This window comes from Denticeps clupeoides, chromosome 14 (genome assembly GCF_900700375.1).
Source record: "Denticeps clupeoides chromosome 14, fDenClu1.1, whole genome shotgun sequence".
Classification (NCBI taxonomy): Eukaryota; Metazoa; Chordata; class Actinopteri; order Clupeiformes; family Denticipitidae; genus Denticeps; species Denticeps clupeoides.
Window position 1 is genome coordinate 14,426,160 of NC_041720.1, and position 21,073 is coordinate 14,447,232.

The 21,073-nt window shown below is 43.3% G+C and overlaps 1 protein-coding gene across 3 annotated transcripts in view; it reads left to right on the forward strand.

Annotated features, from left to right (window-relative positions):
- Positions 1 to 20,371, forward strand: part of rtn1b (reticulon 1b) — a 34,255-nt gene extending 13,884 nt beyond the window's left edge. The window contains exons 2-9 of one of the 3 annotated variants that reach the window (XM_029002553.1): positions 226 to 984; positions 1,998 to 2,768; positions 18,394 to 18,601; positions 18,885 to 19,023; positions 19,103 to 19,172; positions 19,821 to 19,867; positions 19,960 to 20,018; positions 20,306 to 20,371. In XM_029002553.1, coding sequence (XP_028858386.1) covers positions 226 to 984; positions 1,998 to 2,768; positions 18,394 to 18,601; positions 18,885 to 19,023; positions 19,103 to 19,172; positions 19,821 to 19,867; positions 19,960 to 20,018; positions 20,306 to 20,348 — 2,096 coding nt within the window. In that variant the 3' untranslated portion in view covers positions 20,349 to 20,371. Of the gene's footprint in view, positions 1 to 225; positions 985 to 1,997; positions 2,769 to 11,117; positions 11,389 to 18,393; positions 18,602 to 18,884; positions 19,024 to 19,102; positions 19,173 to 19,820; positions 19,868 to 19,959; positions 20,019 to 20,305 lie in introns of those variants that run through there. The other 2 variants (XM_029002554.1, XM_029002555.1) reach the window with 2 other exon arrangements.
- The last annotated feature ends 702 nt before the right edge of the window (positions 20,372 to 21,073 follow it).

The window sequence follows — 21,073 nt, forward strand, 5'->3', positions numbered from 1 at the left end:
TAAAGTAGGCTGCAATCAGACACTTTACTGAATACCTAATACAGATCTGTATACACTGCACCGTTTCCTGTTATATCACAACCCTGTGGGCGTGTGTCCTTACTGGAGCATGAGGTCAGAGAATGGCTATATGGCTATATTTTTATAAGTTCAGTTTAAGTTCAATTTAAGGCTATTAACTAATCCAGCTCTATCTGTTGTTCTTTTTATGTCTTTGTAAAACAGTCTCGGATCCTTTCAAGAAATCAGAAGGTGACCTCTACACCTCGCTTCTATCCAATCAGGACTATTCCTTCAACCAGGACTCCACCTCTTCCACATACCTCTCAGGGGAGCTGGAGTCCAAAAGAAAGAGTCCCTTCGGGGCCACAGATGACCTGATCTCTGGCCTGGAGTCCCACGCTATGTTTAGCTCAGACTCCGGCATTGAGATGACCCCTGGTGAGCCAACAGACCTGGTGTCCCACAAACTCCAGGACTCTGAGAAGACCATGACATCCGACCAGGCCTACAGCTACATGGATATCAGCTGCCGTGAAGATCCCCACGGTCAGGCGCAGAAGCAGCCCAGCCCGCTGGATGACTGGGGGATGTGTGGTACCACTGCATCAGTTAAGATCTTCTCTGGCCTGCCAGAAGAGGAAGGAGACTATCTAGAAAAAGGCGCGGCAGAGGCTGAGACCCTGGGTTCAGCGCTGGATGCTCGCACCTTCCCATACGTGGAAGAGCCGTCAGATGAGGAGCTTTCTGACTACCAGCCATACCGATCGCCAGGAGCGGGCAGCAGCGCCAGCCCCGTGAAGATCACGCTGACGGAGTCTCCCCCACGTTCCATCTCCCCGACCACAGAGGGATGGCAGGCAGCCCCCGTCGCGGTGTCAGAAAAGGAGAGCATCCTCAGCCTGGGCCTGGAGGGGGTGCCCACCGTCACCCTTTCTGAGCCTGAGGACGAGAGCCCCGGGTCTTCCACACCGCCCCTCACAGGTATGAAATATGTATTATGATGAAATATAAAATAGCTGCAGTCTCACTGGGGTTGATTTCTTGTGTTGCTTCGGTGGCGTGGGGCAGAAGGTTTACAAATGTTTACAGCCAGTCGGATCTGGTTAATTAGGTAAATTAAGAGAATTGGCTCTAATAGCAATGTGGTTTGTCAAATGATGGGCCAGACACGCCCACCACCGAACATACGTTTGAGTGCAGGGTTGACTGCTGTTCCATGATGTGCAACTTCCCATAATATATCTGCCTGAAATTGTGCCCATCTAATTTTGAGGTGCCATACATATAATGGGGAGTTTTTATGATTAAATCAGAATTCTTCAACTGGAGTGCTGTAAATCTGTGTGCATAATGTTTGGCTTGCTGTACCTGTGGACAAGGTGTATTAAGAGCAAAGAAAATGGAGGGGAGGAAGAGAGGAGTACTGACACGAGCATGGGATGGGAGATTAAATCATGCAGAATGAAAAAGTAGGGTGCATGAGCGACGTCAGACATGGCCCCTATGGCCTCCTCCTATTTTAAACTTTGTTTATGAAAATATAATAAAAATTTATGAAATAGTGCTAGAAGGGTAGGTGGTACCAAGCAGTCCTTCTCATTTGTGACATTAGCCTTCACACCCTGTGTATATATACCTATATACATAGTTCCAGAATATATGTATGTGTCTGTGTGTGTCTGGAACTAAAGTCAAAGTCTCCACTGTTTATCATTTAATGTTGAGGGCTTAGGGGGTCCTGGTCCATAGAGCTGTGTTCTGCATGTTAGTGCATGTGCAAAATGTACAAATTGCTTGGTTTGAGGCAGGTACTCTGAGATACTGGCACTACACACATTCCCACAACAGGGTACGACATCAGAACAGATGGTGTCCACAGGACACACACCTCTAGGAGTCATCTGACCTCATTGTCTCCAAACACTATTTATTCTTCTATCTGTGTCCCCATTTTTCACCGATGGTATTTTCCATTTTTGTTTTTCTCCGTGTAGAGGAGTCTGACTCCCCGTCGGAACCCAGGTTCCACGCAGACGATAAGCCCTTCGGCTCGACCCAAGACAAGAGCCCATCAACAGCACCAGCTCAACTACCCAAACTGGCCAGCCAGACCACCGGACCCTCGGTCCCCACCCCCACCCAACCACGCTCTTCCCATGATGTCGAGGGCAGCAGTGGCGGCGAATCAGGCGACTCTGAGATTGAGCTGGTGTCCGAGGAGCCGGTTAAGCAGCCGGCCAGCTCCAGCTACATGAGTTTCAGTAAACCACCAGGCCCCACCGTCCCCCGAGTCTCCGCGCCCTCCCCGGCTCCTGCACCTAACCCCACCCCTGCTCCCACACCACTGGCTGCCATGCAGTACAGCATCCTGAGGGAGGAGCGAGAAGCAGAGCTTGACAGCGAGCTGGCCCTCGAGTCCTGTGGAGAAGAGAGTCCAAAGAGGGGTCTTCACCAGGACTTTACACTCTCCAAGGGCCAGAAGCCAGAACCAAGTCTGTTAAAAGCCTCGCCAGCACCTGCTACGCCCCCAGCCCCCCCACCTACTCCAGCACCCGCTCCTAAGGAGAAGAGCCCCAGCGTCTCCAGTGTGGAGGAGGTGAAAGCCAAGCCGAGTGCCACCAGCAGCGCTCCGCTTATCAGTGTGGCCCCGGAGCTGAAGGTGGACAAGCCCACAGCAGAGGAAAGGCACGGAGAGAGGAGGCTGTCCGGCCATGGCCGACCAGCCCCGCCCCCTGCCATTTTCCAAGGCCTGACGAGAGAGAAAGGTAAGACTTGTAAAGGTCGTACTTCATTTTCACTAACAATTCATTGCAATAAAAACAATTAATTAAAATATTAAAGGACAACTATGATTTATAGCTGACAGATACATATTATATGTGACAGCGAATCAGGAGATTGAGGAGATGGAGGATTGTCCATAGACAACTCGAATTGCTAATATTGATACATTGATACATGCAAAAAGATGCTTACCAACATTTTTTAATTTTCATTAAATATAAAACTACCAGGCAAAACTCTATGGAGGGTATTGAGTCTCTGACTGGCTTGAAGAATATAATTTTAAATAATCAACTTTAACAGAAGAAAAGTCTTCACAATGTTCAAAGGACTAGTGTCTGTCTTAGGGCGTTTGCATGAAATGCTGTCATCACAGCAAAGGTTTACTTTATATGCATAATGTTATATGTATAATATACATCTAACATTGTATATTAGTTTTGTTCTACAATGTAAACACAAGAAGAATCTGAAATGGACCTGCCCCAGTCAAAAATGAACTAACTGTGGTTCCTGGTTCGAAGACCGAACTGCCAAGGTGCCACTGAGCAAAGTACTGTCCCCACACACTGCTGTCCCCCCAGGCTCCTTTCATGGCTGCCCACTGCTCACCAAGGGTGATGGTTAAAAGCATCAATGCAGTTCAGAATATAATCGATCATATCATAACCACATTGCTTGGTGATTGTCTGGCGGCGGCATAACAATTCTTGTTAAAGAGCAGTGCCGGTAGTGACCGTGGCAGCCTTGTTCTCGCACCACGAGTCGAAAGTTGAAATTTGTTGAACTTTGACCGCTGCCGTGATGTATTTTCGAAACCACACACATGAAGCGGGAATGGAGCAAAAGCTGATCTTTCTGTCTGAAATGAGTTTAGATTTTCGTATCAAGAATCATGCGTCGCTGCAGGGGTTTCCATCACGTTCTCTGCATCAGGACCGGGCAGACGACTACCTCCAGCCACAGCATAGTGACATAGAAAATATAGGGGATGCATCGCGATGCATCGATATCGAGGCATTGATAATCGGAATCGAATCGAATCGTGAGGCCAGTGAAGGTTCACACCTCTAGTATCCATGCTAGCTGTAAAATTGTAGAAGTGGCAGCAATAATGTGGTTTAAAGTGCACTCATTTAGGAACAACGGCCCCATTTTTAGCATGTACATCTATTAGTGACCACTGCTATGTGGTCTCGTTCTTGTCGTTGTCTCGACGCTATTTGGTCTTGGTCTTGTCTTGGTCTCGGATATAGCGGTCTATGATGGGATCGGTTAAAAAGACAGCGCATCCTCACAGAACAGTATGATTATTTATCACGCGGCTAAATTCAAATCAACCAGTCCGTTTTTTGTTTTTTTTTCTCGCTCACATGGTTTTCTGTCGCCCAGTAGTAGGAGCGAGGAGACGAGCATAATTCCCGGCATCTGGAGAGAAAGTAATAAAACTAACTACAAGATCATCGAGTAGCTCCGCGTACCTTGTCGTCAAAAATTCGGACAAAGAATATCGTGTATGCACACATAGTACAGTTGTTTGTTCAGTTTGGTTCTTGCAAGCAGCTAGATCACAACTACGGAGCCCCTTAAGTGCCGTGAAATACAAAAAAAATATCCTGTGAGCACAAGTTCCGGTTCCTCAAACTGTGGGCACAGGTTTAGGACAGATATGTAATATTTCTAAAGCTTCTATAAAATTGCCGTCACTGCTTGTTTTGGGTCACTGTTTTGGGTCACTGCTTGTTTTGTAGGTATAATTTTTCATGACAAGCCACCGATACTCCCACACGGCAAAAAGAATTTTGTCGAACTTTGTCGTATGAATCGATGTGCCAAATATTATGACGTCCCTTTGAGAAGTACTGTCAAGGACCTTGCAATTGTTTCTGAACGAAGTCAATAACATGACCTAAGTGTGTGAGGTCCTTCCGTCAGCTGAGCCTGTCATGTTGCAGTACGAGCAGAAAATGAGTCTATGTACAAGAGCAGCAATCATTTCATTGTATGACATGTGAAAATAAAACCTGTTTATAAATGGAACTGTAAGATCGGTGAACCAGCACTGTCTTACTAATGTGAATTTGACTAATTCGCTAGACGAAAAGGCATTTAAGAGTGTCAGTGAACATTTGAGAGCCAAATGACCGTTGTCCTCATTTTAGAGAAAGGGATCGTTCTAAAGCCGTATTCATACCCGAGGCGCCTGTCCCTGGTATAAGAGACTTAATATGAACATTTTTCTCTATCTCTTTCTTGACGAGGTCTGATAATGGTTACAAGAGAGGATTGCTAAGAATGTTACTTTCCACCAGACCTCATAGCTATGAGATATCTGGGATATTTTAAATGAGAGGCATGCGGACAATATGATTGAAAAGATAACATGAATTTGAATTTTAGCAAGTAATGTCACTTTTCAGCAATGGCCTTTTTCTCTACGGTTGATCTGTGGTGTCGATTTTCTAGCCCTTGTCGGTTTTCTCGGACACCTCTTAGTGTGTCTTGGTTTCAGTCTTGATCTAAATCTCGGTACCTATAAGTTTCCTCGGTGGTCTTGTTCTTCGTATCGTCTTGGCAATGTCTTGGTCTCAGCTTAGGCGGTCTTGACTGCAGCAGTAATATCTGTGTGGGTGCTGTGGCTTTTTCACAGTCCTATGTTGTCCTGTTCGGTGCAAGGGAAGGGACACACAATTTCAGCACATTTCGCCTCTTACCTAAAGACCTCGAGCATAAGAAAGAAGAGCAGAAATAGAAGAGGGTGGCAAGAAATGGCAAGAAGTCCCAGCAGAAAAAAGACTGTGGGTGCCCGCCCATGGCTGCTGAGATATAAAGAATGAGAGGCAGCAGAATGTTCTAGACTCCAGGCTGCAGTCGTCCAGCAGGGCTCGAGCCACGCTTCGGAATGTTTGCTGTAGATGTTGTTCCGCCTTTTGAGTCCTCGGAATGCCTTTGTGTCCCTGCTGCGGTGCCGTCTACACCTCACTCCATCGGCCCGCTGTCTGGCGCGGAGCCTTTAAGGCCACAGAGTCCTTAAAACGAACGGTCCGGAGACGTGAACTCCTGTGAGGACAGGCGGACCTTGCATAACACATTTTCTGCACCAAAAAATTCCAATAAATTTTTTCTTGGAAAAGTTCTGAGGTTGTGGATCCACCATTCACTGTGTCACGTGCAGTTTGTTGTGGTATACCATGGATCTTAGGGATATCTTCTCATAAATGTGTCTTTTTTTTTTTTTTTTTTTTTTTTGCGTTCCAAACTGCTTGCGTTGTGGACGCCTTGTCAGATCGTGCCGACGGATCAGCTGGGCCGCTGCAGGATTTCCCAGAATGGTCCAGCAGGCACACCCGCACTTAAAGGCACACTCCACTCCAGAGGGGACATGGAGTATGTTCGCGATTTGGGATGTTCATGCGGGAACTTTTGTAGCCTTTATTGAGGGCAAAAAAACTCAGATAGGGGAAGTGATGTCAGCTGTGATCAATAATTTCGCCGTTAATCAGAATGAGAAGAACAGGGTTAGATTACTGAGGTGGCACTTCACTACTTGGACTATTATTATATCATTTGGTTTAAACAATATTGATGCAGAAAATGGATAAAAGGTTGGACTGAAAAACACTTTAGTTCGGATCTGAGAAAGTACCTTTTTTTTAATGATGTGATCTTTTGATCTTGATTCTCATCTGTGATTTTAATTTTTTTTTCATGATCAAAGTCTTTATACATCTGACACGGCACAGGTCCTCCATGGATTATATCAAACATTAACCTTCATGTGACAGAACGCCCTCTTAGGCGTGTCATTGGAGCTCAGCGCCATGCGGCCATCTGCCGCCGTGCTCTGTGGATCTGTCAGCTTTGATTCGGCAACACTCATTTGCGGGCCTTCCTGTGGAAGTCGGCTGGAGCAACAAACGCTCCGTGCATGCGCGCGTGTCTCTCCGCGACGCACTCCATGCTCTTGCAGACGCCAGCGTTCATCCCTGTCGCCGTGCCCAGGGACGGGTCTCTGGTCCGCTCGGCTGAAGGCCGGCCTGTGTGTATCTGGGGCAGCTTGGTTATGTCACCCTTTTGCTGCGCTCAAGGTGAGCCCTCTTGTGGCGGAGAGCGGCGAGTGCGTCTCGGCAGAACGGGCGCATGTCTGAGGCAGGGGAGGTGAGGGTTTCGTTTTTGCAGTGATACCCTGTTTAGGTTAACATTGCCTGTTGTAACATTACCAGCTCTCCTACTGCCTGGACTGAAATGCGATGCCATAGCATCGGTCTGAAAGGAAAATCCCTCACCTACAGTTACATAATTTAGTGTTGACCTGGTTATGGTAACAATGGAAGGACAATTTATTACATATGTGAGTGTCTGTTTGAATATGAATGAATATAAGACAGTCACATGTAATGCAATAATATATTGCATACAGTGATGATACAGACTTATAATTAGGTCCTTTTATAATTATATATTTTTTGCTGTTGATTGCTATAATTTGCTACAAATAGATTTCGGCCAGCCGGCTCGTGTGTGCGGGTGGGTGTATTTGTGTGGGTTTTTTTTTTTGTGTACTGCGCAACGCAGGGCGTGGTGAGGCTGTCTGGAGTGTAAAGTGGCGCTCCTCTCCCTCCTCACCGCCGCCCCCGCCCCTTCCCATCTCTTGTGCTCAGTGTGTCAGGGAAGATTCGAGAAGCCGAGGAGAGGCCCTGCGATGATGAGGATGGATTTTATTTTCCTTGTCATTCCCTATTTGACCAGCAGGAGGCTTTAGAACACCACTGTTTTCCTCCAGCTTCTTTCTTTCAAATCAGTCTTTATTTCAGCGTCTCAGACTGTGCATAGTGAGGGTGGGGGCAACATGAATGGTTGCTGTGTATTTACTCGTTAGGTTTATGATTTATTTTAGTGTATAAGTATAGCGTTATTGCAGGAGATAATAGAAGCCCCCTTAAATAGGTTTATTTTTAGTTTGGGAGGGTTCCGGCATGCCCTGAGAGTTCCGCAGTATTGTCCAGAAAAAGATAAATATTCAAAGGTGAAGGACACTGCAGAGGATTCCACCCTCATCTCCTTTCATCTTAAAGCGTCCCACTTCTATTGGCAGAATCCAAATATAAAATATGATTAAAAAAGAAGAAGAAAAATTATTTTCCGGGGCACACATATTCACAGGGAGAGTTGCCCTTTAGTGCGGTTTCCATGGCGATAGCACTCAGTGGCTGAAGCGTATTTAGAAGCATTGATGGTGGATGTGGGTGCGGTCGAGGGGACTGTTATTTCCAAAGGTGCCAAGCGTTCACCAGTTATACCAAGAAATGGCTTTTGTTTGTTTTTTTCCTCATGAAACTGGAGCACAATTCTCTCGAATTTCACATCTACATGTTTAAATGCCTCAGAACTGCAGTAAAATTTTAATGTCATTTATTGGAGGTAAGATTGCTGAGACAAATTTAAAGAGAGTGCAGTTGCTGATATAAATTGATTATTGATAAATTAGTACCACTATATATGTTATATAAATATATAGTCATAGCTACATATTCACTTTGTAAGTCAAGGATGTGGTAACCATGACAATACATCTCATGGCCAAGTGAATTTATTTTTTATTTTAATGTACAGCACTTTGGTCAGCTCCTTTGTCGTGTTAAAGTGCTTTATTAATAAATATGGTATGGTAATATGTATTCTGACTGACCAGCGATAAGTGTGCCATTACACTAATAATGCATTCATTAGCTGTAATGCTGTTCAACAAATGCATGGCCAACCTGGACTTGTCTCTATAATTTGTCAAATTCAAATTTTATTTGTCACGTACACAGTCATACATGGTATGATATGCAGTGAAATGCTTTTGCGACTGCTATTGACCTCAGTATTGCAAGTATTGCAAGTATAAAAGTGGAACCAACATGCCAATATTGAAAACATAACCAAATATTACAATTTTATGTTTTTAGACTTAAAATATGTGTAACAGGTAGGGTGAAGGTGTGCAAATGTGTAAGGTGAAAATTTGTGCAAAAACATTTGTGTCATCGTTTTGTAGCGTGTGATTTCATTTCCTGAGACAGTTTCAGAGTAGGTCTTTCTTCACCACATGAGGAAATAACAGGTTCTATTCATTTGCTTTGTGGTGTGGATCCTGATTGTGATCCTCACCGTCTGGATTGTCATGAATTTGTACCATTTAATAATCGCCATCACTGTTGTTATTTGTTGCACACACATACAAATGTTTATGGGCTTTAATTTGGTATGTAAAAACATGTGACAGGGTATCCACCTACATTCCTCCAATATGGTGGAAGCACAGTAGCACAGCAGGTGTCCAAAAATAGTATCTGCATCTGTGAGTGCATATCTACAATCTAAGTATGAGTGCCAAATGCATGTGTGAGTTCAAAATATTCCTTATGATTTCAATGCAACTGATTCATGCTGGGTTTAAGGATAGTAGAAACACAGGTAACGTTGCTCTCAGTAACATCCACTTAATTATACATTTTGTCTAGGAGAATAAATTATTGGTAACAGGATAATATGAGGTATTCAAGTGGAAATATCTAAAAACGTTTGTTCATTCTAAACTACTTGATTTAAAAATAGATTTTTAATTTAAGTTAACAAATGTTCTAATCTACTAGGAGTGTGTATTGGAAAGGATCCTGATATGATTATATCATGATAAATTGTGATACTGTACATATTGCAATATTTTACTGTTCATTGAAAATATAAAAACAGAGCTGAAAAAAAAGATGCTGTGAATAATGAATTTTGGACTAAATTTCTAAACAAAAATATTGATATTTGATGTCCCTGTATCGCTTAAATACCACCACATATAATATCATGATGTATTGTATTGATATAATCTACATATTAATTGTGAATATCATATGATGACAAATCTCAGTGCCTCGGCTAAGTGACATTAGCTTACATTAGTTTTGGAGCTCTAATTTAATTGCTTTAAGCACAGTACTGAGCCATTGTTATAGGGAATGCATTTGCCTGTCAAATAAAGTACTTGTCTTTTAGGTTTTCACAAATCAATGTGACTAAACAAGACAGTACTGGCATATGAGATATTTTGGCCCCTTGGCATCTTTAAATGCCTTCTTTATGGTGACAGAAATAAGGGCTGGATGAGTAGATTGATACAAAATTATTAATAAGTAGATTATTATTTGTGGTATTTCAATCAATCAATGTTTTTTATGGGGCTTTTTACAATGTACATTGTCACAAGTCCCTAACAAATAGAACAGTGCTCATATTTATGTATGATCAGGGTTCGATAAATGATATTTTTGTCAGTGGAGGCCATAGAAACTTATTTCCAGCCAATAAACCAGCCATCACACGGTAGCATTAGCTGTGCAACAAGCAGAAATTCTGCCACCTTACCATAAAATTCACTTTATAATATAGATTTTAATGCTTTTATTTTCAAATAGGTTGAAAATACGAAAGTCAGGAGTTGCTTGCTCAGCACGTTGGGCCTAGTTCCTAATTGCTCTTTAGAGAATGTTTGTCTCATTTAAAATTAACAGTGAAAATGTCAATAGCGATTAGGGTTTTGGGTGTGGATCTGACGTCCTGTGGGAGCCGATGCTGTAGTCAGCAGTTGAAAATATATGTTATCTATCATGGTTCGGTGTATCAAGACTGAGACGTCATCACATGATGGCTCTACATAGATATAGGCTCCCATTGGTAAATACTGGTAAAATCCTGAATTTTGTCTTTTTTTTATCAAAGGGTTTCTTTTTCTTTAATGCTATTTTGATTATGTGGCTCTGTAAAATCTGTGCAGAGATAAGACTGGGCTCATCTGTTTTACTCCAACACACACATTTAAGGCCTTAAGCAGAACATAAGAACATAAACAACTGAACAAATGAAAGGCCAACATTTTTGGATTTTATTTTATGTGGGGTTTTTAATCATGGTGTAGATTTGAGCCTGCGGCTCTTCACTCTCAGAGAGATTAGCAATAATCTGAGAGCTAAAAAAAGACTGAAGAGGACAGACACTAGCATGTAATGGCACTGGGCGTTTTTTTTTTTTTTTTTTTCGTCTGGAGACTTTTATTGTGATACGGACAAAAGTGCCTCTCGATTTGCCAGCAATCTTTTCTGGCAGCAGCGCGTCACACCCTGTCTTTTGTCACTCCAAGGTTTTCTCCCCTCCCCTTCTTCGCCTCCTTGCATCCTTCCCTTTTCTCTCTTCCCCACCAGTCCGCAGCACCGTGGGCACGCCTCCTCCCCATGGCTCCTCCTCCGCTGGGTCATTCATGCACTAAGCAATAGAGAGAGAGAGAGAGAGAGAGAATTGGAGGCTCGGCATAGGCAGCAGCAGCATCCCCTTCACCGTCGGCAACGGCAGAGGCAGCCGAGTTGCCGTTAGCAAGGCTCTCCCTTTTTTCTTTTCTCTCTCTCTCTCTCTCTCTCTTTCTGTCTGTCTCACTCACCCCACCCCCTCTCGTCCATCTCTTCTTCGAGCCCACCAGCATGCAGGCCAGCGGCACCACGGCGGCGGCGGCGGACTCCACCAAGATGGAGGGCTTTTGGAGCAGCTGGAAGTGCCAGGGTACCGTGGGTGTGTGTGACTGGGCAGCAGGGGACGGGAGGGGATGGGTGCAGAGTGTGGGCAGGAAGCAGGATGCTGGGGTTTTGACTGGGATGAAAAGACGCCGGGAGGGGGAAGGATGGGGACGGAAGGGGAGACGGCGTGAGAGTCATGTGCCAGGCCTCGTGTCAGGGATGGAGACAAAGGAAGGAACGAGTGTGTCGATGCTGTTGGTTGGGTCTTCTGGTGGAGGAACACGGTTTTTGGGGAGCGGTTGGACAGGCCACTGAGAAGGGTGGGGGGGCATTTGGGATGCCTGACACACCCTTCGTCATCTTCCTCCTCCTTTTTCCTCAATCTTTCGTTATTCTGGCACCTCTCAGCCCACACACTGCTGTAATGATTTGTCCTCGTGTAGTTTCTGCAGGGGAATCGATGGCTGCGTCCTCCTTCATTAACGCGTGTCTCCCTTTGTTTCTGGCTGTCATGCCTATTGTCATGGCAGATGAGCGTCGAACGAGAGGGAAAGGGAGAAAAAAATAATACCGTGGGGCGTGGCTGTTTTGTACCATGCCTTGATTTTTGGAAGCCCTTCACAGATCTTTTGTTTTTCATATGCGGACGTGTTCGCGTGTGTTTGGTTGCGTCGTTTATGGTCTCCCACCATCTCCTTTGCTCCCCCCCTCGCAATGACTGTTCGCTCAGGTGCCCTAGAATGTTCCACGGGGGAGAAGCAGGGACGTGAGCCACTGCTGTTTGCCGAACGCTCATCCCGATGACATAATATCATCTGCTGATGAACGCTGCGGTCATTTCGGGGGCTGTGATGCCGGTGCTGCAGGTCCGCAAGACTCACGCCAGGCACTGCATCGTCTCGCATTTACAATTTCCTGGGCTATTGCGATAAATACACGGCGTCTCGTACGAATGTACTGAGTGCTTTATTACTTCATCTTCGGTGCCATTCAGCTGATCACAGGTTACAGGTTATTTGAATCTTGGTAGGGATTTTACCGATCTGTGGAAAATGTACCACCCTGCAAGTCCTAGCTATGCACACTGGTGTATTAGTGTAAAAACATAACAAAAAAATAAAAAGGCAACCAGCTGTATGTTACCTCCATGTGGTTTTGACATTAAAGTAACCGCTCCGTCAACTCGTTGTGCGCCTCGTGTCCATTAGTGGCGAATGCCTTTGCCCTCCATGTATCGATTGTGCGATCCCATGAAAAGACACACCTCGCCAGAGGTGCAGAGCTCATCGCGGAGTCAGCACATTGTGGTTGACGCCCAATTTGCTAAGACCGACAAGTGTGGGTGAAAACAGAAGGCGGCCATCTTGGCTCTGTTGCTAAGTGTGTGTAGAAGTCTGGCCGACCCAGTTTCAGCAGATGACAACATCACTTCTTTGGTTTTTGTGAAGGACGCCCACATCATGAAAAAGAAAAAGAATTTCAGATCAAAAGATTTTTTAATGAAATGCTTTGAATATCCTCAGTCAACAATTAGCTTGTTGCTGGTTGAAACTCTAACTTACTGTTTATCTTAACTGAACACAGTTTAATATGATAATATTATACTTGTTTTATTCAGTTACAAAAACTAAAAAAATGGTCAATACTAGGAATGGATTAGCCATTGGAAAGCTATTTATTTCTATACCCAGTTGCAGATAACCAACATTTAGCCAGTGCAAAGTTGATGAGGTAACAATTTGTGGAAGCCAACAGGCTAATGTCTATCAAGCCAATGTTATCTTATAACGATGTATGGCCGATATATCGGTGTATAGCATAAGCGATATCAGAAGATACTCAATAGATGTTCTAAGGGTGCTGATGAAGTACACTAAAGATGATGTAGTTCTGTCAAACCCAGCATCAGCTGTGTAATGATACAGCAGACCCATTAATCTGTATTGATCAGTAGACAGGACATGTGTTGAAGATAATTCATTGCCTCTTCAGTGCAGATCAGAAGATTTGTAGTTTAAATCTCTGCAACAGCAGTCACAGTGCGTGAAATAATGCCGATCAGTGGACGTTCTTGCTAAAGTACATTCTTTAAAAATAGTTGGATTTTAAAGTACATCAAGTAGCAGTTTTTAATGTGAAGTTAAACGTCTTGATCACAAAAGCTATTCCACAGTATCATGGTTTTTGATGGCACACATTGCTTAATATGTTTATATTGGTTTGATTATTTCATGTTTACTTTGTAGAACAATGTGAAAGTAACATTAAGTAAAGTAGGAAACATCATATATGGATATTGACATCAAGGGTGTTAGTAGCCTAGTGGGTCACACACTCGCTTATGAACCAGAAGACCCAGGTTCAAATCCCACTTACTACCATTTTGTCTCTGAGCAAGACACCTAAGTTGGGGGGGGACTGTCCCTGTAACTACTGATTGTAAGTCGCTCTGAATAAGTCGCGTCTGATAAATGCTCTAAATGTAAATGTAAATCTAAATATCTTCCGTTTGGCTCTTTTTCCCCCAGATGTGCGAATTTATTCAGGATAGAATAAAAATCAGTTTTAGCAATCTTTCAAAACTACCAATGGGGTCTAATGTGTTGACAGAAGTCACTGGGATTTGAGTTGTGTCCCATCTAATGCAGAATATAGATTTTATTTCCTAAATTGATCCATGCATTTTAAAAAATAATTTACGTAAGTTAATATAAAATAACCTTGTAGATCAGACAATGCAGGATGCTTTTCTGATCATCCATGCATCGGGTCAGGCCGGAAAGCGAGGGACAAATCGTCCCCCCACTGACGAGCAGATGGCTTTGCTGTGGTGGTGCGGAGACCATGCTTTGAACATCTTCCAGCAAAAGCGACAGAGGAAAAGACTTGTAAGTCAGCCCTGACTGAGATAAAAGCAGAACTCCGGAGGGAACGTCTAACCCAGAATTCATGTGGGGAGGGTGCCTCAAACTAGTTGACGTATGCCAGAGGGGAAATTCGCGGCGAAGGTGGCTCACCCAATTTTTTTGAAAGCACAGCGCAGCATCTTCAGCCTCCGAAGACGTTGGAAGTTGGTCAAGGTTTCAGCATTTTCCAGCTGATCTCTGCTGTGATGTTCTCAGGCGTGCATGACTAAGGGCACGTAGCGTAAACGCGATCTGCATCTATGCCGTTCACTCATTGGATGAAAATCGGTGCCACGCCCAGCCTCTACGAACATTTGGTGACCTCATAGCACATGACATCACAGCCCTTGCTCTATCCCTCGGGGCATTGGGATTACTCATTTAGTACACTCAGTCTAAACGGTTCTTGAGGCCAAAGTAAAACCTTTTATGAAATTTTACAAACGTTAACTATACAGATTTCCATCTCATTTATTAATTTCACATAGCTACTGTATTAATAGTATTATGTATTTGCTGTGTAAAGAGGAGATGCTGCAGAGTTAAGCATCTTAACATGAGTTTTTGGACTATTGGGAATTTAGCAGTAAATATCATGACATTTATCATTAAAAAAATTAATATCATCATAAATTTTTAATATCATCATAATATCATCACATTATGAAAGTGAATTATAACTCATTGTTTTTAAAAATACATACCTACTATAAATTAAAAAGGGATTCACAATACAGAAAGTCATTTTCATTTACACAGTTAGTACTTGGCTGAGGTTGGGCAGAAGGTTTGAAAGATTACCTCTTTTAATTCAATTATGATCACAAACCAATTTGTTTTGTTTGTTTTGCAATACTGTAACTTTTTCCAAATGCACTACTTGTCACTTTAGCGGTCTGTGCTGTTGGCTTCATTTGCCCCATAACTGCTTTGCCCTTTCTTATTATAATAATGGTATTGTCCTGTTAGTGTCTTCGACACATGAATTTCATGGCATATTGTGATAACTATGGTCACGGCGATATCACGCCTGGGCCTGTGCGTGGTGAGCAGATTGCAGTATGGGAGCTGAACCACAGGAAACCTGGGAAACGAGCCCCTACGCTCCTGTCTTCTGGCTCAGACACCCTTGCATGCAGGAGCGGTGATTGAATCAAGCTTTTGCTTGTCCTAGCGCCCAAGGTGTCTGGCTGCATTTGAAATATCGCAATAAGGTCTCACATGATACCTGTACACATTTTGCCAGTGTAAAATACATTTACAGCGTATTGTAAATATATTTATTTTCTTATTCAGTAATTGACCAGAAAAAAAGCACTCAATGCACAATGCATTTAGAGTGGTTCCATGTTAGTTGTACATTTTTCATATTTGCATTGAAATCTTGCCTGGAGGTTATGAAAATATACATTTTAAGATTATTTGTTGAACTTCAACACCAGCACACCTTCTTGAACGTGATGTTCTGCTGGTCAGATCTACCAAATCTCAGCAAACAAGGCAAGCTTCTTGAGCCACTGCTGTGGATGTAACTGCCCCGTGTTATTATTACATTACTAATCATGCCTTATTACATTTTTTTTAAAAACCAATGTCAGTTAATAAAAGTTGTTGATGATTGTAATGTAGATTCAAATATGATCAGTGGTATCATCTTTGTTTAGTATCATGACACCGTACTCGGTGACTGGAAAGCTGTAAGCGGCTTCAGATGGATGTCAGGATGATTACAGGGACAGGCGTATACCAACAAGCTCCGGCAGCATGTGGATTCGATGAGGTCTTTAACTGGTATGGCCATGAGCTGCACAACTTCAGCTGTGTACCTGTTCACCAGTTTTAAGAGGTTCTGGCTTCTTACTATCTGGAATGTTTTAGACCAAAATGGGGAAAATGCCTGGCTGTTCATGCGCTGCTGGTGAAATGTCTTCACTGTATTCCTCAGGAACGCTTCGCACTGCTGTCTGACCCCCTAGCTGGCTGGTGATTCAGTGAGGGGAAAGAGGGGACTGGTGTTATATCCCGACGCGCCCCCCCCTCAGTTGATCAGCACCTCGTTACTCCGTCTGGCAGCCAGGGCTCTGCGTGAAAGGGGGGATGGGGGGAGGGCTTTAGGGTGGTGGAGGCTGGTGCCGGAGCCGAGAATGTGGAGCATGGTCGCCATGGAAACTGCTTCAGGGGGCTCTCTCTCACTTTGTTGCTCCCTCCTCTCGGTTTCCGTGGCGACCGAGCACCATTTGATGGAGCGAGCTGGGCTGCCTGGTTTCACCGTCGACACTTTTTTTTTTAACGAGGAGCACTTTAGCGACCCATATAAATAGAGTTCTAGTTTGGTGCGTGCATTCATTACGTACATTTATATGGTTTATCCTGCGATAATTACAAAGAGAGGTTAATGCGCTTGATGTCATTATGTACATGTAAAATATGCATAAATGCATGGTCGTAAATGAGCTCACCATACCATTTGTTTGCCAGTAGTATGAATTATTGATCATGGAGAATCCCGTACTCTTTGCTCGTTGCATAATTTGCTCACAGCCACACCCCAGAAGAGCGTAACAAAGAGACCTGCTGCCCATGCGTTAGAGATGCTCCCTCTGCCTCGTCAGTTTGTTTTTCTCCCAAATATGTTGATATTGATTATTTTTGAAAAAAGAAAAAAATTATGCATTTTACATAAAAATTGTAAATTAGATTTTAACATCAAATGGCATTTTAAGGTGTGTTGAGACTCAGTGCCAATGTCTCCCATTAGAGCAGAGCCTCGTGTGGATTATTGTTGTTATACCACAGTTGCAAATATTAAAGATTAAAAAAATATTAAAGTCTTCTCTGGCAGTAGATTGCCATACCACGAAATTGAAAGCGATACATCGGAATGATGTCATCGTGAGTCATTTTACCTCCTCAGATTCCTCTGAGCAAACCGGAATGCCGGGTCAGTCTATAGTATAGTATATAGTATAGCATATAGGATGCGATGAGGCCAACCAGCATAGTTCCTTTAGTTGTCACTTAATTCACCTGGTTACCATAGTTACCATAGTCAGCCATCATTAAGGATTGGAGACCCTCAAGACAGTATGGGGAAGAACACAGCAAAGGGGAGGGAACAGAAATGAGACAAAAAGCAAGTGTTTGTGTGCACCGTTGTATCCTGTATGCTTTGCCGCATGTTTTATTTTGTCACTCCCTACAGAATAAAATTTCTGACATTTACCAGATGCCCTTATCCAGAGCGACTTACAATGAGTAGTTACAGGGACAGTCCCCCTGGAGACACTCAGGGTTAAGCATCTTGCGCAGGGACACAATGGTAGTACTCATTTAACAAAATTAAACCAAAACCTTATTAAACCTAGAAATTCCACTTTCACAAAGCCGATAAATTGTGAAAATGCGAAATAATACAGCCACTATTCCACTTTAAGGTGCTCGTTGTGCTTTTGATAGTGTGCAATGTTTCAAAATAAAAGATCCAAATGGAAAGACGGGGAAAGATTTAATATACTTTAATATAGCACCTTTCAGCTTGGGGTTAAACAACATGTGTAAATCCATCATGCACTTTCACACTTGTGAAAGCCATAAGCAATAGGGTTAGGTTTAGGGCTATATTTTGAAATGTTGCGAGCCGTCAAAAGCGCAGCAGGCAGAAGAGCAGTTGTATCATGTCGCATTTTCACAATTTATCAGCTGCAGCAATTGAAAAACCAACATGTGTGTGTGAGTTCCCAGACATACATGACTTTGTAAAAGGGGTGATTTCTGGGTTTTTGTTTAATGAGTAAGAGAACATCCAGTGAGGTTCTCCACCATAGGCGAGTGTGCCTCTCACCTGGCTGCTACCAGCCCCTTATACTTTGTCTGGACCCGGGTGCCCCTGGGTAGTAAACCGGGTAGTAAGAAAGACAAATCCCAGCTACACCCCTGGTTATTACAGGGATAGATTTATGTTTGTTTTGTTTAGCTTTTAATTTCATGTTTTAAAATAAATGAAATAAAATACATTTTCAGAACATTTTCAGAAAAAATGATCAGGTTGCCCTGAGCGAGGTGTGTTATTCATATTTACCTACTAACACTCGTCCTTCACCCCTTCTCTCTTGTTCTATATCCCTCTCTGTCCTCCTTTGCTGTCCCCCCTGTAGCTATGGAGCTGCTGTACTGGCGGGATGTGAAGCAGTCGGGGCTGCTGTTCGGAAGCGTGATGCTCCTGCTCTTCTCTCTGACCCAGTTCAGCGTGGTCAGCGTGGTGGCCTACCTGGCCCTGGCTGCCCTCTCGGCCACCATCAGCTTCAGGGTCTACAAGTCCGTCCTACAGGCCGTGCAGAAGACAGACGAGGGTCACCCCTTCAAGTACGCGTGTTACCGCCTTACTGTACACATGGTGAATTGGGGCAACTGCTTAAATCCACGGCCTTGAGTGACCCGTGGCCTGTCATACACTCATGCACAATAAATCATTGACTCTGTATTCTTTTCACACAACCTTGTTAAGATTTTTTTCTTTAGATTTCAGTTTTTCAGTTTTGCAACGGGCTTTCAGTGATTAAGTAATTCCATCAAGCTGCGTTACATTCATCTCAGCGTTTGCAGATTTATCTTCTTGTTGTGAGTAAACTCATGTTTCTGACCCCAGGGCGTACCTGGACATGGAAGTGTCCATGTCTCAAGATCAGATGCAGAAGTATGCCGAGAACGTCCAGTACTATCTCAACAGCACACTGAAGGAGCTCCGCAGACTGTTCCTGGTGCAGGACCTGGTGGACTCGCTAAAGGTCAGATGCTGCTCCTGTTATGGAAATTCGACCCCAGGAACAGTGTTGTGCTAACGTTCGCTGCTTGTGTTCCTTTCAGTTTGCAGTGTTGATGTGGCTGCTGACCTACGTGGGAGCTCTCTTCAATGGACTCACTCTTCTCATCTTGGGTAAGACGCCACTACACTTTGTCTTCTCTCAATTCGCCTGTCTCTTGGTAGTTGAATTTCTGATCATAAAAATTATATGGTGTATAAAGGAAGATATCAAATATTTTGTAAAATATTCATAATAAAATGCAGAATGCCAGGTCATATTTTTCGACTTCATACAAAATGGCAAATTTGTCACCTTAATTTCATCCAAACCATGCACACAAGGTTCAATTTAGTGTTGCGTCATATTTCAATGTGCGGTTTCTAGTTTGTATATTGTAATTAAAGTCCTATAATAAAATTATGCACAGAAATGAAACATGGGATTCAGCTCCAACAAATGGTCTCATCTGCATCTCCTTATTCTCTTACTCTAGTTTTAGCAGTAGCAGTACAGTTTCAGTTTTATTTGACCTATGTGAACGCCAACACATTACAGTGATATGTATGCTGAGAAAAACAAGTCACTCAGCATAATTTCCAATAAACAAGCTAAAACAATCATTTAGACAGTTAAGAAGAAATTTAATGTGCAATATAAAATGTGTCATTTTTAGTCATGAGTTATAAGTTATGTAAATTTGCAAGAGGAAGGTGAGATATGAATGAATAAAATAGAGAATAGAACAGAAGAGTGATTTGTTTCTCTCTCTCTCTCTCCAGCGGTGGTTTCTATGTTCTCCATGCCCGTGGTTTATGAGAAATACCAGGTGAGTGGTGGACTGTCATTTAATCAGTGATTTAGGACGTTTTCCCGTCACCGTCTGCCTCCTTCTAATCGGATTCTCCTGCTCCCATTCAGGCACAGATTGACCAGTACTTGGGCCTAATAAGGACTCAGGTCAACTCTGTTGTTGGGAAGTAAGTGTTTTTTTTTTTTGCTGGTTTTAGGGTCTGATGAAGACTCAGTAGTATGTAGAGTAGTAGCAACATAGAGGTATGTAGGTGGTGCAGCTGTTTTATTTTATATAAAAAAAGTGACAGAGCATCAAATGAAGGGCCAGTTTGGATACTTTTATACCCAACGCCTTATGTTTAAGTCAATGAGAAGATCTGGCTAGTCCTTGATTGGTTGGCCTGTCCTTGTCTGCCAGTCTCTTTGGATTGTGTGTTTCTGATGACATTGTGTGTGCTTTTTGTGTCCTCAGGATCCAGGAGAAGATCCCAGGAGCCAAGCGAAAGGCTGAGTAGGTCTGGGGGGGGGGTACATCACCCAAGAAGGTCCATATTCCCCCCTAACTACCCCCATCCCAAGGAGAGCTGGATGATGGCCGGAGGGTCCCCACACACACAAACATACATGTGTATACACACAGACACACACACAAACACACACACACACACACATCACTGGAACATAGTCTTATTTTGTGCACACTGTGGTGTTTAGAGCTGAAGCCACACAGTTTAAGGAGAAGTCCCCACCCCTGCTGTCACCGTATCGATAGAGTTAAAACAGCGCCCTCTGCTGCTCATGTCAAGCACTACGATCTAGTCAGAAAAAAATGAAAAGCATAATAACCTTAAAAAAAAACAAAACTAGGTGTTTTTGTGTCGCTTATTAAGTGCATGGAGTCAAGAGTCTGGAGCGCGGACACAATCTTTCTCTTCTTTTATTTAATTTTTTTCATTTTTTTGTACTTTCCTGCTCCTTTTCTCAGCTGTGCTGAAGCCCTATATCTGTAGTGTGTGTTGATCTCTCCAGCTTTAGTGCTCTCCTGTGATAGTCTCTTCCAATAAATACATAAGCAAGTACACACATGAATAAACAAACAGCTTTTTTTTTTTGCGTCGCCGTGGCGACAGGTGGGACTTCTCTCTGTATACCTGTAAACGTATAAACTGCATAAAAAAATAACCGTTAAATCTCCCGAACCTCTTTTGCGGATTCTTCCTTTGTGATGTCTGGCACCAAC